This window comes from Molothrus ater, chromosome 1, assembly GCF_012460135.2.
Source record: "Molothrus ater isolate BHLD 08-10-18 breed brown headed cowbird chromosome 1, BPBGC_Mater_1.1, whole genome shotgun sequence".
Lineage (NCBI taxonomy): Eukaryota > Metazoa > Chordata > Aves > Passeriformes > Icteridae > Molothrus > Molothrus ater.
In genome coordinates this window covers 50,391,732-50,406,901 of record NC_050478.2, presented here as the reverse complement: position 1 = coordinate 50,406,901, position 15,170 = coordinate 50,391,732, and the positions used below count along the sequence as shown (strand labels likewise).

Sequence of the window (15,170 nt, the reverse complement as noted above, 5' to 3'; positions counted from 1 at the left end):
AGCTGGACACAGTGCTTGAGGTGCAACCTCACCAGTGATGAGTCCAGCAGGACAATCTCTTTCCCACTCCTACTGGCCACACTACTCTTGATACAGGCCAAGATGCCCTTGGTCACCTAGGCACACTGCTAGCTCATGTATCCATCTGGCTGCCAGCCCCCAATCCCTTTCTCCTGAGCAGCTTTCCAGCTGCACTCCCCCAGCCTGCAGCAGTGCATGGAGTTGTTGTGGCCCAGGTGCAGGACCAATAAGGCTAATGGCAGTGGGCAGAGAAATGCACAACTGTCATATATTCAGCAGTCCTGAAAACTGGGAACGTGGGACTCTGGGCAAAGGGATGCAGGCATGGGGCACTGACTGATACAGGGGACCCCAAGGCTCTAAACAACTCACCAACAAGTAAATAAATTCAGGACTGGAGCTGGTCAAAACTGACTCTAGGGGTACCAAAGAAATCAAAGAAATGCAAAAATTACCATATATAGTAAATTATATGTGCATTAAATACAGTAAATGTAGTAGAGTGAAGCGTAGTAGATGTGGCATGGAGTTGCAGAGCCAGAGGAAAACAAAGGTTTAAAAGCATGTCAGCACAATGAAAAATGACACTAAGCAGATATTTCAGAGAGGAAGAAGCCACTGGCATTGCAGTCCTCCCAGCAAAGGAGAGAATGCTGACAACTTGCCATTCTTGCTCTCCTCTCCCCCAGCACCCCTCCACTCCAGCTCAGACTGAAGCTGTGATCTCAGCTCGATCCCTAAGATTAGCACTGATGACAGAAAAGTACCTGCCCTGCTTTGAGGACATGGTTACATCTTTCACTATAAAGTACAACCCAGTGCAAGAAACACTGCCAATTTTCTTTGACTTTTCAAATAGAAAGTCCAACAGCAAATTTGGTTTTCATTACAGCCAGTTCCACTCTGAAATGGATCTGAAGACTTGAGTCTAAGGTGTGATTGTTGCTGTACTGATACTCAAACTGCTCTGTGTGCATGCATAAATTCCTATCTCAGAATGGAAAAAGAAGAAAGGAAAAAAAAACCCACCAACCTGATTTGCTGAGCATAATTGTATGGATAATCTCAATCCATTACTTTGTGCCACAGAACAGTTTTCCATTCACACATCCATCTCCTCTGAAATAGAAGACTATTCTTACATTTTATTCACATAATGGTTCTGATAGAAAATCTGTTTTGCTGCAGATGAGGGCCCTGGAGGTTTTTGGTCTATTGTAATACATAAGAGCTGCCTGACACTGCAGCATTCGTTCTGTAGTGCGATTGCCTGGCAGGGCTAAAAGCACTGATGTCTTTTACAGTTCTGGTATTGCCATTATCCATTTCAATGGGGTTTAAATGTAAAAGTGAAATTGATGGTGTTAAAGCATGAATTTCAATCATGCTAAGAAAGAAGATATTGATGGGAGCCAGCAAGGGAGCTCTGAACAAAAATATTGCAAGGAAGAAGCTGAAAGGCTGATTACTATAAGGCCAGTGACTCTACATTTTCAAGTTACAGAGCTGCCACACATTTAAAGATGCCTGTTCATGTTGCATAACTCAGGACAAAGTGTGTTTGTCCCTGTCAATATTATGGGTCTCTTTCCTTCTCACTGAGGTGGGACTTCGTGGGAAAAATCTTCAAGTCTTAGTTCAGCTTTTTATCTGAGATTTAAGATGTCGCTTCTCATTAACTTTTGTAGTAGGGCTGGTTTCTTGTGGCTACAGACTATCTTTGCTCTTGTAAAAATTATACCTTTGCAATTATAGTGCAGCCACCTGTCTGAGATTGAGTCTTTTTGGAGCAGTAGAAGTTACACTTTTGTATCATACAAATTACAAAGAACACCATAACTCAGGGTTAGGAAAACTAATGAGAAAGCAGTAAGAGTGTTTTGCAGGAGCTTAACGAGTTGGGTTTTAATTTTCACAGCAGAGGCAGAGCTGTGAGCAACCTTGGCACAAATTGAAACAGAATCACAAAGTGTTACCTGGTGCATTGAAGCACCTCTCTCTCCACTATGTCTCTGATTCCTGCTTGGATCCAGGCAAACATCCATGGCAGTTTCCTCTGGCACTCTGGTCAGCAATTCCCTTTCCTGCCTCTCTGTGCCCTGTGTCCTAAGGTTTACTGCCATCACCAGGAAACATGCAATTTTATGAAAAACATGCCCATGCCTTGGGGATCTCCACATTTATCTTGAGTTGCAAAAAACTGAAAAGGCTTGTCTGGTGTCTTGATTGATTTGTATTTGTGCTTCCATGACAGCAGCATGCTCTGTACCTGTTTAATTGGTTTAAATCAAATTTAAATACTAAGTGAGTTTAAACCAACAGAACTTCACAACAGAGCTGTGATCTTCATTACAAAATTATAGTTGAGGTTTCAAAGAAGAAAGTAGAATTATAATGTCATATTTCAGATAATACAATAAAAATAATCTTTAGACTCTGGTGTTTTTATAAATTAAAAACTTATCTTTATAGTTTTCTTTCTAAATAAACTCCCTTTCCCACATTCTGTCTGATATTCCTGCTGCCATACCTGTACTCTGTGGTTTAAGTTCCAGTCCCAGTTTTCTCCATCTACAGCTTGTCAGCCTAAAGTGGGAGAAAAATGCCTGTAGGATCAGTATGTTCAAATCACTTGAGGAAAGAATTGGGACAATGTACCAAAGAAATTTTGAGGCATAGTGACTGATAAAAGTTCCTAGCAAGAAACTGTAATAAATGTGTGTAAAGTGGATTTTTATACAGTATTTCCTTAGGGAGCCCATTTCTTATCAAAAGATATCATTTTATGATAAAAATCATTATTTATGTTTGGCAAAACATTTCTATTGTACTCTTAATAAAAAGACTTTTTCCCCTTAAACTGATTTGAGATTAATGTATACTAGAGTGCAAAAATATGATTTTATCTTCATAGGAATTTCTCATTAATAGTCTTTGAAGATGTCTCTCTCAAGGTGCAGATTCTCCAATTCTGTCTGCATTGTTTGTATTTATCCTCTCACCAATTACATCTGCAGACAGGGTTTTCTGCAAAGTCAAATCGCAGCATTTTGAATTAAATGTAAAATCCTTAGTGATGGAGCTCTTCAGCAGGCTGGATGTAGCACTAAATAAAATTGATTCCTTTTGTTTCAATAAGAGGGTGTTGAAGGCTCCATCTGAACCCACCTGCCTATCTGGCCCTGAAGTGGCACTCAGAAGCAGCAGCCCTCTTGCAAGTGTGCTGTGGTAAAGGTGTGAAATCTTTGCCATAGAGCTGGACCCTGCTGGATAAATCCAAAAACAATACCAATCCTAAAAATTCTGAAATGTCCAACTCATCACATACAACTGAAAACTACTGCCCTGTAAAGGCAAACCAGCACCTGGGTTATGCACTCTCATAGTTAAGGATTTAACCCACAGCGTCCCAGCATTACAGACTAATCTGTGTCAAATTGCATTTAATGATTTCAAGTTTGCAAGATAATTAAAAATCTGCAAATACAATACTGCAAAATATATAGCTGTTTCATATAGCATGTCCTACTCTTATTTGCTTTATTGAAATATGAATTATAATAATACACTGTGTTGGTCTCTTTTGGAGAATCGAGGTGGCTGGGACACCTTTCTAGCTGAAGAGAGATTTATCTCCAGTAGTACTTGAATTTTATAGCTCTCACATTGACAGCAATTTTACTTGTCATGTGTTCTTCATATTTTAGGCTAACAAGTTTAGTAATATTCAAGGAATGTAAAGCTAGGGATCTAAAATACTTATTGAAGTTACAAAGAAATTCAAGCATTTCTACAAGGTTATTCAGGGCAGCTAAATTAGCTCCTGAACAGAGATTGTATTAATATATTCCTGGCTTTTTGTCTGAGTCCCACTTATTTCATGTGAGTTTATTCGGTAAAGTAAAATCTTTTTTGAGTGTCTGCCAGCAGCTAGAATATCTGTAGGTCCCAGGAAAATAAAATAGAGATGTCCAGGTACATCTGCAAATGGAAGAGCATATACAAAATCCATCTGGACCCTGTATTTACAGATTATTGACAAAGCACTCACGCATCTTGACCATAAGCAACCCTAATATTGAGAGAGCACTTTGAAAAGTGAGAAAGAAAGAGACCTGAGACCACGAATGAAAATAAAATTCAAGACCTTTTTTTATCTGTGCTGCTTTAGCACTAGGCATGTTTTCAGAGAACAACCTTCCAAATAATGAGCAGATATTTCTTGCCCATGCAGCTTTATGATATGAAGATTATTGACATTTCTATAGAAATCTTTATTAGCATTCAATCTGGAAATTACTCATTTGTAAAAGGAGGGTAAATAGTAATACATGTTGAAAACTAGCTGATCTAGCCCAACTGGTTAATTCACAAACCCATACCTGTTTCATGAATGCCTATTTCTTCCCATTTTCACTGCTCAAATGCGTGTTTACACATACAGGCACACAAAATCTCAATTACAACTTTCCTCCTGGGATGCATTGAACTAAATGGAAAATGGCTTCTTTTTCCAAATACCCTAAATCTTTGAGAGAGGCAGAATTATGATGGAGGGTATGGAATAGTACTAAGTAAAGCAACAGTATGCTTTTATTTATACCTAAAAACATCTGCTAATTCAGATGTTCAATTTAAAATTGAATAGAAACTAATAATTACTCAAATAATAAAACTCCTGAAATGAGTGTGGGCCAGTAGTGCAATATACCATCACAGCTGATCTTCTGAAGCTTCAACCACCCTCATTCATATTCATCCAGGGCTAACCAGACAAATAACAGCATTATCACCTTCTTCAGTAATCAAACAATGGAAAACCAATATCTGGGACTTTGGACTGGAATGGAAAATAGTAGTATTGTGTTTATTGGCTGGAATACTAAGGATTCAGCTGTGATGACATCATGATTTATATTCTAATACATTTCTGAAGCTGGATACATAAGCATTCTGATGGAACTAGAATGAGTTGTTTCAGTCTCTCATTGGCTTACTCTATCACCTATATCATCATCATAGAATCACTATAACATGGCCTGGGTTGGAAGAGACCTTAAAGATTGTCTAGTTCCAACATCCCTGCAGTGGAGAGGGATACCTTCCACTAGACCAGTTGCTCAGAATCCTGTTTAACACTTCCAGGGATGAGGCATCCACAGCTTCTCTGAATAACCTGTTCCAGTGCCTCACCACTATCACAGAAAAAATTAATATCTAATCTAAACCTACTGGCTATCAGTTTGAAGCCATTCCCTCTTGCCCTGTTACTGCATGCCCTTGTAAGAAGTCCCTCTCCATCATTCTTGTACCTCCCTTCAGGTACTGAAAGGCAGCAATTAGGTCACCCCAAAGCCTTCTCTTATGAATCTTATGATCTTCTTATTAAGAGAATCTTACCTGCTCTTATATCTTATGACTTCTTTTTTGCATTGTAATGCTACCTTGCACTGAAATTGACTGTCGTTCTAGCTAAAGTACAGTAATAGTTATTGGATGTTATTAATTATTGTATTTCTCCAGTGGGAATGTACTAGGGGACTATTAGGTGCATATGTTAATTGTGTCTGTATTGATTAGCTTCATTCACTGGATTTTTCCTGTGATTTAAATTAATTGATTTCTGACAGACATGGCTACATTTTCAGGAGGGCGTGTAGGTGTGCAGAATAATTTTGAAGAAAAGTAAGTCACACATGCAGCAATATATGAAAGCAAAGCATATGTCTGAGGTGAGGCAGACACCAAATTAGTGTTTTGCCCCTCTGTCATGATCTCCCATTATAGTCTTACTATAATAAACATATAATAACAATGTTTGAGTATGACTAGATATGATAAATTAAGAGCTTGAAAATAAATTTACTGTTAACATGCTCTATCTTCTGAAACCTGACACACCATGCCCAGAAAAACAAAACAGAGGGAGCACGAATCAAGGTGCTTGGGGTTCTTTCTTCAGCACAGACAGTACTGTAGCATAGATGAACCTTAAAATCTCTAACTTTTCCAACAGCTTCAAGGGAGCACTGAAACCTGTCTTTCCTGTCTATCTTCTGCAGGGAATTACTGGAACGCAGCTTCTTTCGTTACTTCATCATCTTACCTCCACTTCTCCACCTTCCAAGGGGAAACCAGTGCAGACATCTCTTTCTACTTCAAAACATCAGCCTCAGATGGGGTGTTTCTTGAGAATCTGGGGAACACTGACTTCATCAAACTGGAGCTGAAATGTAAGTATAGGCTTCCTATTACTACTCTTGGCAGTTGAAGTATTATGTTGGATAGTAGCTTTTAAAAAATGTGCACCATTTAGTAAAATGTGCAAGCTGTCTAAATCCTGGAAAAGTTTCCAAATCAAGCTGCTTGACATGTTTTCAAGTTGCCTTTTGTGAAAGGAGTGCTTGAAGTATATTTGAATTGTTTATTGAGGGGAAAATACGAAGACAAATAAAACTGGTAACATCAATTACAAAAATGACACTGACCTGAAAAGGGCTTTCAAAATTGCATGTCAGAATTATTTCTTCAGAATTTATGTCTTCGTCTCTGCGTGCTTTTCTGTTTTATTTCATGGTTGCTTTGGAAACAGGGGAAAGAAGGAAAAAAGAGGCACCATCCTAATCAGCATTGCAAGGAGCCAAAGAGCTGAAAACTTGCATATGATATTTAAAAGCCATAAAATATCTCATAAAATAAATCTTTATCAGCATTATCTGTTAATAAAATCGCTGATCTGAAAAAGAGGATATAATGACACCGAGAGGCAAGTCAATTTTATTATTCAAACCATTTTTAATGGCCCAGGGGCAAACTTTCCAAGGAGGGTGCTGAAATCCTCAGCCGTGCCTGAATTCTCCTTAGTGGAGTTGAAGCAGTTGAATTAGGGGAAACATGTTTTATGTCTCCTTTGTTCTCCCCTGACCCTGTCATAAACAGGAGCAGGGAGAGGCCCTCTGTGCTGTGTGTGGCTGTTATTACAGCCTCTAGCAGCACATAACAGCCTCCCTGCACTCCAGCACTGGGGCACTGGGAAAAGCATGTGTGCTTCCTTTCACTGCAGGAGCTGCTCATGGATGCCAAGGATCCAGATCTAAATGTTGATGCACAAAAGTCAGTGGGTCATAAATGTTGAAAGAGAAGCAGTTGGCTTGTGGATCCTAAATAATCTGTATTTTTATGCAGATTCAATGTGATTTACATACACATATCTAATTTGAAAGCAAAGGGCCATTTTCAATGCTTCCCAAAGTTTAAGCACACAAATCAGAATGTAGAAATTAAGAAACCACTTAGAGGCTCCTTTAAAATGCATTTAAGTTTTTCCCTCCAGGTAAGAATAAAATGTGAAGTTCCATTTGGGTGGGTTTTTTTCTTTCTTTTTACAACAAATTTAGTTCACATTGCTTAATCCAATTTCTCTAATCTGCAACTTCAGTGAATCAAAATTGCTCCTATTGAGTCACAGGGAATAGTCTTATTTGCTTTACCAAGGGGCAAAGCCTTTTTATAATAAAGTGGCAGCTATTTTTAATTTCCCTTTGAATCTAAATACTTACAGTCAGCTGAGATGGACTTCTTCAGAACTTCTTGCTCTTCTACTTTATGGAAGGTGTTCTCAGCCACTGCAATCAGACCAACCATGCTGATGGTCACTTAGCTAAATGTGACACTATCAGTGTGTAAAGGTGACTTGACAGCAACTAATATTCTTCTGAGCTCAGCTCAGGTTAAATAATAATCATGCTGCAGTGGCTCGCTGAATAGATGTACCAGCTCAGGAAAGTGGCCGTGTGCTCAGAGTATCATTATACAGGAGTTTAATTTTAAACCTTATTAAACCTATGCTTGAGATCCACTGACTTTGCTGAGGCCTGAAATATGCATAAATTTAACCTCTGTCTCATGGCCCTGAATCTAAACTTCAGATTATAAATTCTTGATGGAAGAATTTGAAATATCATCTGTAAGAAAAGATGAAAAACTACTGTAAGAACTATGTAGACTGTATTTGCTAAAAATACAAAGCAGTTCATTTTATATAGTTGCATTTGCTCTACCCTTTTCCTCTGGAGACTACTTGAAATTTTCAGAGCCTCTGGAAAAGGCCTTCCTCTTTATCAGTGATAAAGAGAAACTCACCCTCTCTTCTGAATTACACATTTATTAATGAATGTTTGTTTTACGTATTTTTGAGGGTTTTTTTGTTCTAGTCGGCACTTACAGTTTTCTGTAATTCATTTAAATGAAGAGTAAATTTTCAAAATTTCAGAAGTACCTTACATGGCTCTACAGTAAGGTAGAGCCACATCTACAGTAAATTCTGCTGCTTCTTAAGCCTGTTTCCCTTTTATAGAAGTCCTGTGAAATTAATATGTGAATTTCTTCCTAAATAAGAACATAAATTTATGTCAGTAAGGTAATTACAGAATTATCCCCAAACTCTGAAGAAGCTTTACTTTGGCAAGCTGCTTTTTAGCTACCTATCACATTCTCTAATAGAACAGCTATTTTGTATTAAAGGCTTTTTATACAAAAATATCATCTTCTTACATAAAAAGACCATCACCACATATTTACTGAAAGCTGTTTTGATTCACCCAGTGGATTGCTTTTGTCTGTTTATTGTCTTCTCATACAGGTACAGTTCTTGCTGGAGAAGGATGACTTCCTACAAAACCTGTTCTCAATTTCTTTACTTTTTACCATTCCAAAGGAAAATCTTAAAATCAGCATCCTGCATGTACAAATTCTATTTTCTTTTTCCCTTATGTGTAAAATAGCTGTGTGTACCTGTAATACATGGTTAATGATGCATAAACTGAGCTCTATAGACCAGAAACAGAAAGGTTCTACAGTACCCAGTATTTTAATCAGTTTGCTGCACTTGGTGAATGCATTAGGGAAACAAATCATTCGGTCTATTAAAATTCTTAGCTTCAAGTCTTTGGAAAGGAGTTTGCATGTTTTATTCTGAGCACAAAAGTGGTTACTAGGAACACTCATTAAATAATTTTACTGCATTCTCTCTTTGAGTCTAATAATTCTAGAGACTTATATTGTCTTAGGGTCTAATAATTGTCCAGATTTTCTAACTCTCCTGACTCATATGAAAAGGAGGTGACATTTGCAGTATCTTGAAGAGTAACTTCACATGCCTTCAGCAAAACCTCAGATTGCCATCTCTGAGGAGGGGGGATAGAGGAAGGAAGGGAAGACCATCTTTTTTTTTTTTTTATTTCAGAAATAGGTTTTGCAAACAGCTGACAAGGAATGGTGTCAAGAAAAAAAACAGGGATAAAATGCTACTATGAATTTGGCTGAAGACTTTAGCTATTCCATTTATCAAGCAACCCCTCTAGCAGGCTTGCAGTTGTCACCATGCATGGAACAGTTGACAGAGATTTAGAATTACCTGAAGCCTCAATTTTTACATACACCAGTAATTCTACAGAACCCCATTGTTTTCATAGCTGTCTGGTCAGTTGACAATGGCTAGGATTGCTTAGAAAAGTGGTAGTTGAATAATTTTTCTGTAAGGCAAGGCTTCCATTTCTGGTCAAAATTTCCAGATTATTTTAAAATTAGAACTGGTTTTTAGAGTGAGAAAGAGAGGATGCATCCTCTTTTAGAATGCATTATGTTTTGTTTTTTTCCTTTATATTTTGTACATTTATGAAATATGGACTGAAAATTTTAGAGTTATGACTATGAAAATGTAGCTACTTCATACCTGAGATTCTTGTCAAATAAATCGCATTTGAATTTTCTGTTTGAGAGATATCCCAAGTTTTGGAAAATATTTGCTCCTGAAAGCAAATTTTGAAGGGGGTGTATTTGTGGTAATTTGGGAAGAAGCACCTATCATCACTGTTTCCAGAAAACTCTCTCAATGACACTGTCATATAATTCGAATGAAAGAGATATTCTGCTCACTTCTTTAGCTCCTCTCATCCCAGCACCTCCAAGAAATCCACAGACACTAATGAATTGTGTCTCAGTGTTACTATTCTGAAGTAAACAGCAAGTCACTTTTGCAATTGAAAAAAAAAAATGAGGCTTAGAGGTAAAGGTCAGCTTGTGTTTGGTCCTGGCATTAACATGGAAGAGAGGAAAGATCTATCTTATTAATTTTTGTAAAAAGCTGGGAACATTTATACCCACTGCATTCAGAGATGTCACTTGGCTGATAGCCCCTAAAAGCACCCTAAAAGTCTGCCCAGGGAGTGATCACTGAACTTGGCAGCTGTGAAAGGGATCATCCTATGGAGTGGTTTGCCCATGGCTGCAGGATGGCTGTACTTGCTCTGTGGGCGGGGGATGCTCAGAGCAGTCTAATACCCGACATTTGCACATGGAAGGTCCCGTGCTGCTTCTGAGCTCAGCTGTTTCTACACTACTTAGTTGAGACATAGGTAACCCCTCCAAAATCAGACATGTGACAGTGACAGACTGGGGACAATGATTCCCATGGCTGTTTGGTTCTGCCCAAAAAGTGTTCATTCCTCCAGGCTGAATGCTCTAACACATGACTGATTAATGTATTTTCTTGCAAATTTTAATAATTCCATCACATCTTTCTCTAGAGGCATCTTAAAACACAATTCTACCACATCAATGAGTTTTCCACATGATGCTCAAAGTCCCATATGTTAAAATAAATGCAGCTTATGTTTTCCACTGCTTGGTTTTTCACCTCAGTAAGGAAACTGCTGTGATCTTCAGTTTCTTTTAATTGAGTTGTTATTTTGTTTTCCTAGCAGAAGGTCACTTTTCTATAAAACACCCCCCTAGGAAAGTATGTTGCATTAGCCACATGTCAAAGAATGCATAGGACACTGAGGAATCTCTTCATCCCAGAGGCCCACAAGAAGTTATTAAATTAAGTGGAAAAATATTACATTTCTTCTGGGAAATTTATGACCCAAATGTTTTTACAACAGTACTTGCAAGCTGTCATTCTATTCCAGGACAATAGGAAAGTTTCAAACAAACAAAAAGAAAACCTGGTCTGAAGAACTGTAAGCACTGTTCTTTGAAAGACAAGATTCTGTTTCAGATGAGGCAGGTGATGCAGAAATGCCTGATATTCCAACAAACCAATTTATGACTCATCTGAGAAGAGCAGTTCCACCTCTATTTTGTTCCAAATTAGCAGATGGGGATAGGTGCCCAGTCTGGCATGTGGGAGGCAGCCAAAGGCAGCAAATAAACAATCCAGCTGGGGAACAGGCTAAAACTGACCAGTGGAAAATCTCAGTCACAGGGCTGTGGGGAAATTAAGGACACCTTCTGTAACTGGCTTTGATGTTGGCAGACTATAGTTACAGGCTGCTTTACTTCAGTGTCCCTCAATGTCAATATGGCATTCATGACCTTCACTATACAGAGCATCCTCTCAGAATTACCCCTCTTCTTTCAAGGGTGATTGGATGCCTTTCTCATTGCCATAAATGCCACTTTAGAGGTAATTTCATGTGCAGTGTCTTATAAATCAGTTACAGCTCACACAAAGTTCAAGGTGGGAACTGGTTGCTATTCAAAGAACATAGTTGTCCCTGACTGCTTTGCACTAAAACCATGCAACACATGGCAAACCATTGCTGGCACTACCACTCAGTAGTTCATCTCAGTTCTTTGTTCTTATTTCCAGTCTACTTCCTGTTACATGCTGACGCTGCAGAGGCTTTGTTGCCTTCTTCATGTGTGCTAATCATTTTTATGCAGAAAGTAAATATTTGCTATGCTGTACAAAATTGCCAGATGCTATGGCATATGACAGAAACAAACCTTCTGGGTCCTTGAGTTTAGATCCTCACAGTCACAGACAACCAAAATGCATAACCTGTGCCTAGCTCCCTAAATTTATGCAACTCTCTATTGAGAATAGTTTGAATCTTTGCCAGCTGGGCAACTGTTTCAGATTCACATCTTTGTTTCTTAGAAGTCCTCTAATTCCTAATAGTTTGTTTGCATCTTTTCTTTACAGCCATACATTCTTGTTTCAGTATTGTTCTTTGGCTGATCTAATTGTTTTTACTTCCTAGCATTTATTCTCCCCTTTTATGCTCACAGCGCAGTCATATCTTCTCTTAGCTTTTAATTGCTGTGTTGAGCAAGAAGAACTCACATAATCTCTTCTCATAAGATATTTTGTCTTGTTCCATTCTCTGGTTAAGTTAATAAGGTTCTCCCTACTCACTGCACCTTGAATTCTTTCTTAAACACAGGTAATCCAAACTATCGACAGTAATTCTGATAATGGTTTACCAGTGGCCTTCACAATGACATTAATTCTTGTGCTGTGCATCTGTCCTAGGAATTTTTGGCTGATTACACTGGGATACTGTTTGTTATGCATTATTTTCTGACCTCTCCAACCTTGTGTTACTGGACAAAAAAAATAGACATATGCTGACTTCTTGTGCAAAGGTATTTATTATAATACCAAATATGACTTTACCCAAACCAAATTAGAGATCCTCTAATTTTCTGATGACCTACATTTCACCCATCTCATCAACAATCTCTGCAATTCTGTTTTCCATCCCTGCTCTTTTTGGAAAAAAAAATCAAATATGCTAAATCTATAACAATTCCCTTCTTCCTAAATTCAGAGGATTTTTTTAATCAAAGGATATCTATTGTGTTGGTTATGGTAAACCCATTATATGCTTTTGTATTGTTTGTGTCTGCCTTACATTAGGTAATGATATCTATTTCACTTTCTAATTTTATGGGCAGTCTTACCTTGATTGACTGCAGGGCAAAATGTTGTCAGTAAGTAATTAAAGACATAGTAATTCCATTAGTTTACATATTCTTTGTAATTGCCTGTAATTTGAAGTAAAAAGACTCCAAAAAACTCTCATTATTTTATACCCTTATGCAGGCTGATGTGAACCAAAGCCCATCACAAGCATCTCAGCTCCCCCATCTCCAGAATGCATCAGTTATGAGAGCATCTAGACAGTTCCTCCTGCAATTTCCACCTGGTGTTCTCCTCTTGGGACAAACCTCTTTGCCCATCAGAGAAAGGAGGGGTGGGGGAGGATGCACACAAACACCTGACTGGTTTTTGTCACTGTCACTCCTACCTTTAATCCCAGTCACCAACATCACGCCATAACTTGAAATGCCGCGAGTGAGAAAATCTGAAAGGGTCCAACCAACCTTCATTGTTTCCTCAGACTCTGTGGCCTGAATCCAGCGGGTCTTCTGGGCCTCAATTATTTAGATATTTTTGAGAATCATTCTTCTAAGTGGATAAATAGAATCTTGGTACTCTGAAATCTACTTTTTTTCTTTAAGTTGAACTTTTTAGATAAAGTGTTAGCAATTGTTCTGTTAGCCTATTGAAAGTCTAAATTAGTCTTTATTGGTTTTACGAAGGCAATTCAGTTTTAAAGTAGAAAAAGGTTTTCTGTGACTAGAAGATTAGCTATAATGAAAGTGGAGGTGTTTTTAATAATAATACAATGGTATCCATGGTGCTTAAAATATTTATGCACATGGTTAATTCAAATTATGTCAACAGACTGATTCAAGTAAATACAATTATTTTCTCCCTTTGTAGGTAGATGCTAAATGTTCATATAGAGTTCTGACCACAGACTTTCTTAACACTTCTCAGCATTTCATTATGGTTTAAATGGTAGTTTAAAAAAAAAATCAGTTTAAATCATGATGGAAATTAATTCATTGTTAAATCATGTTCCATTTGGGTTCTGCCTTTCTATCTTGCCTTGCTACAGTTGTTCTAAGGAAAATGAATATTTCTGCTCCCAACTTTTGGTTTAGAAACTTTGAACACATATAGTTTCTTACATTTTAAAAGAAAATAAAAACTTAATGTAAAATTTTGTTAAAAAGTTAATAAAATGGTAATCTATTTTTTAAGAGCATGAAGGCAGTTACTATCACAAGGCTGCCATAACACTATCTTGCATAATTTAGATGATTTATACCCTCTTGATCTAAAAGTCTTGACTTTGTTTTTAAAAAAGAGCTTTTTGTCTCAAATCATGCACTGCAGACAGCTCTCTACTTGTATGAAATCTTAGAAACAAATGTTTTATAAATACATAAATCCTCTCACTCATCATTTTATGTCTTCCACTGCTACAGCAGGAAACAGGAACAGGTCTCCTGTTGGCTTTACATTTCCTGAGACTCATGCATACTCCAGCAAAATAGTTCACAAAAGGTGGCTAAACCAGGCAGCTCCCTCACTCACGTACTGCATCAAGTTTTCTACCTCTAATTACCATGAAATCTAGGATATTTTTACCTCCAACAGATCATTTCTCTTTCCCACTCTTGTATCACTCCATGATACTTCTGGTTTGTAGTTTTAGTAGATACTTCTTCCTTCTACAGGAAAAAAAGCAAACAATATCAAAGATATCTTCTTCCATCTTGGGAAATCTATCCTGGATTTTGGCAACTATAAACTATTATATTTTCCAGAGTAGAAAATATTTGACTCAAACTTTTGATAAAAGTTTGAGTTAACTGGGACACAGTTAGCTGGGTCCATCTACCCCACCCCCTCACACACACCCTTTTCATATACAGAGTTACTACACTAAAAACAAAATTGAGTCATATTTTTGGATGGCTTTTTTTATTGTGGTAGTAAAGTGCATAGTGCAACAGAGTCCTTACCCTGATGGTGACCCTGGACAGCCACAGAGAAATAAATAGCCATGAAAAATTGCTTATAAAAGAGGCACTACAAATGACAAAACTTACACAGCCAGGCAGAAAAATCAATAAATTCATATCATCATGAGACCCTGCTGTGATGCAAAAGTTTTTCAGTAGCTACCAACCAGGCACTAAACACCTTTACAAATCTTAGCCACAGTCCACAGCAGAACTTACAGCTAATAAACAAATTACAGAATAAGGAAAGCACAACAGAAGAAGAAGAAAAGGACACAGGGAATGTGTTTTCATAAAAGCACATCACAGAAAAGTGACAGTGGATATTTAGTTCTCAAACCTGCACCAGGCTCTTACCACTTTAAGTATGATGCACAATTTACAGCTTTGACTGATTTTTATTGCATTCAAATGTGACATATTTGAGAGGGGCGTTGATTTCCTTGTGTCTGTTTGTAAGCACTTAAACACATTGCTCAGCA

The 15,170-nt window shown here is 37.7% G+C and overlaps 1 protein-coding gene across 2 annotated transcripts in view; it reads left to right on the top strand.

The window, feature by feature from the left end:
* Positions 1–15,170, top strand: part of CNTNAP2 (contactin associated protein 2) — a 1,032,231-nt gene that overhangs the window by 909,923 nt on the left and 107,138 nt on the right. For both annotated transcript variants that reach the window (XM_036397720.1, XM_036397728.1), the window contains exon 16: positions 6,084–6,254. In XM_036397720.1, the coding sequence (XP_036253613.1) occupies positions 6,084–6,254 (171 nt within the window). The remainder of the gene's footprint in view (positions 1–6,083; positions 6,255–15,170) is intronic.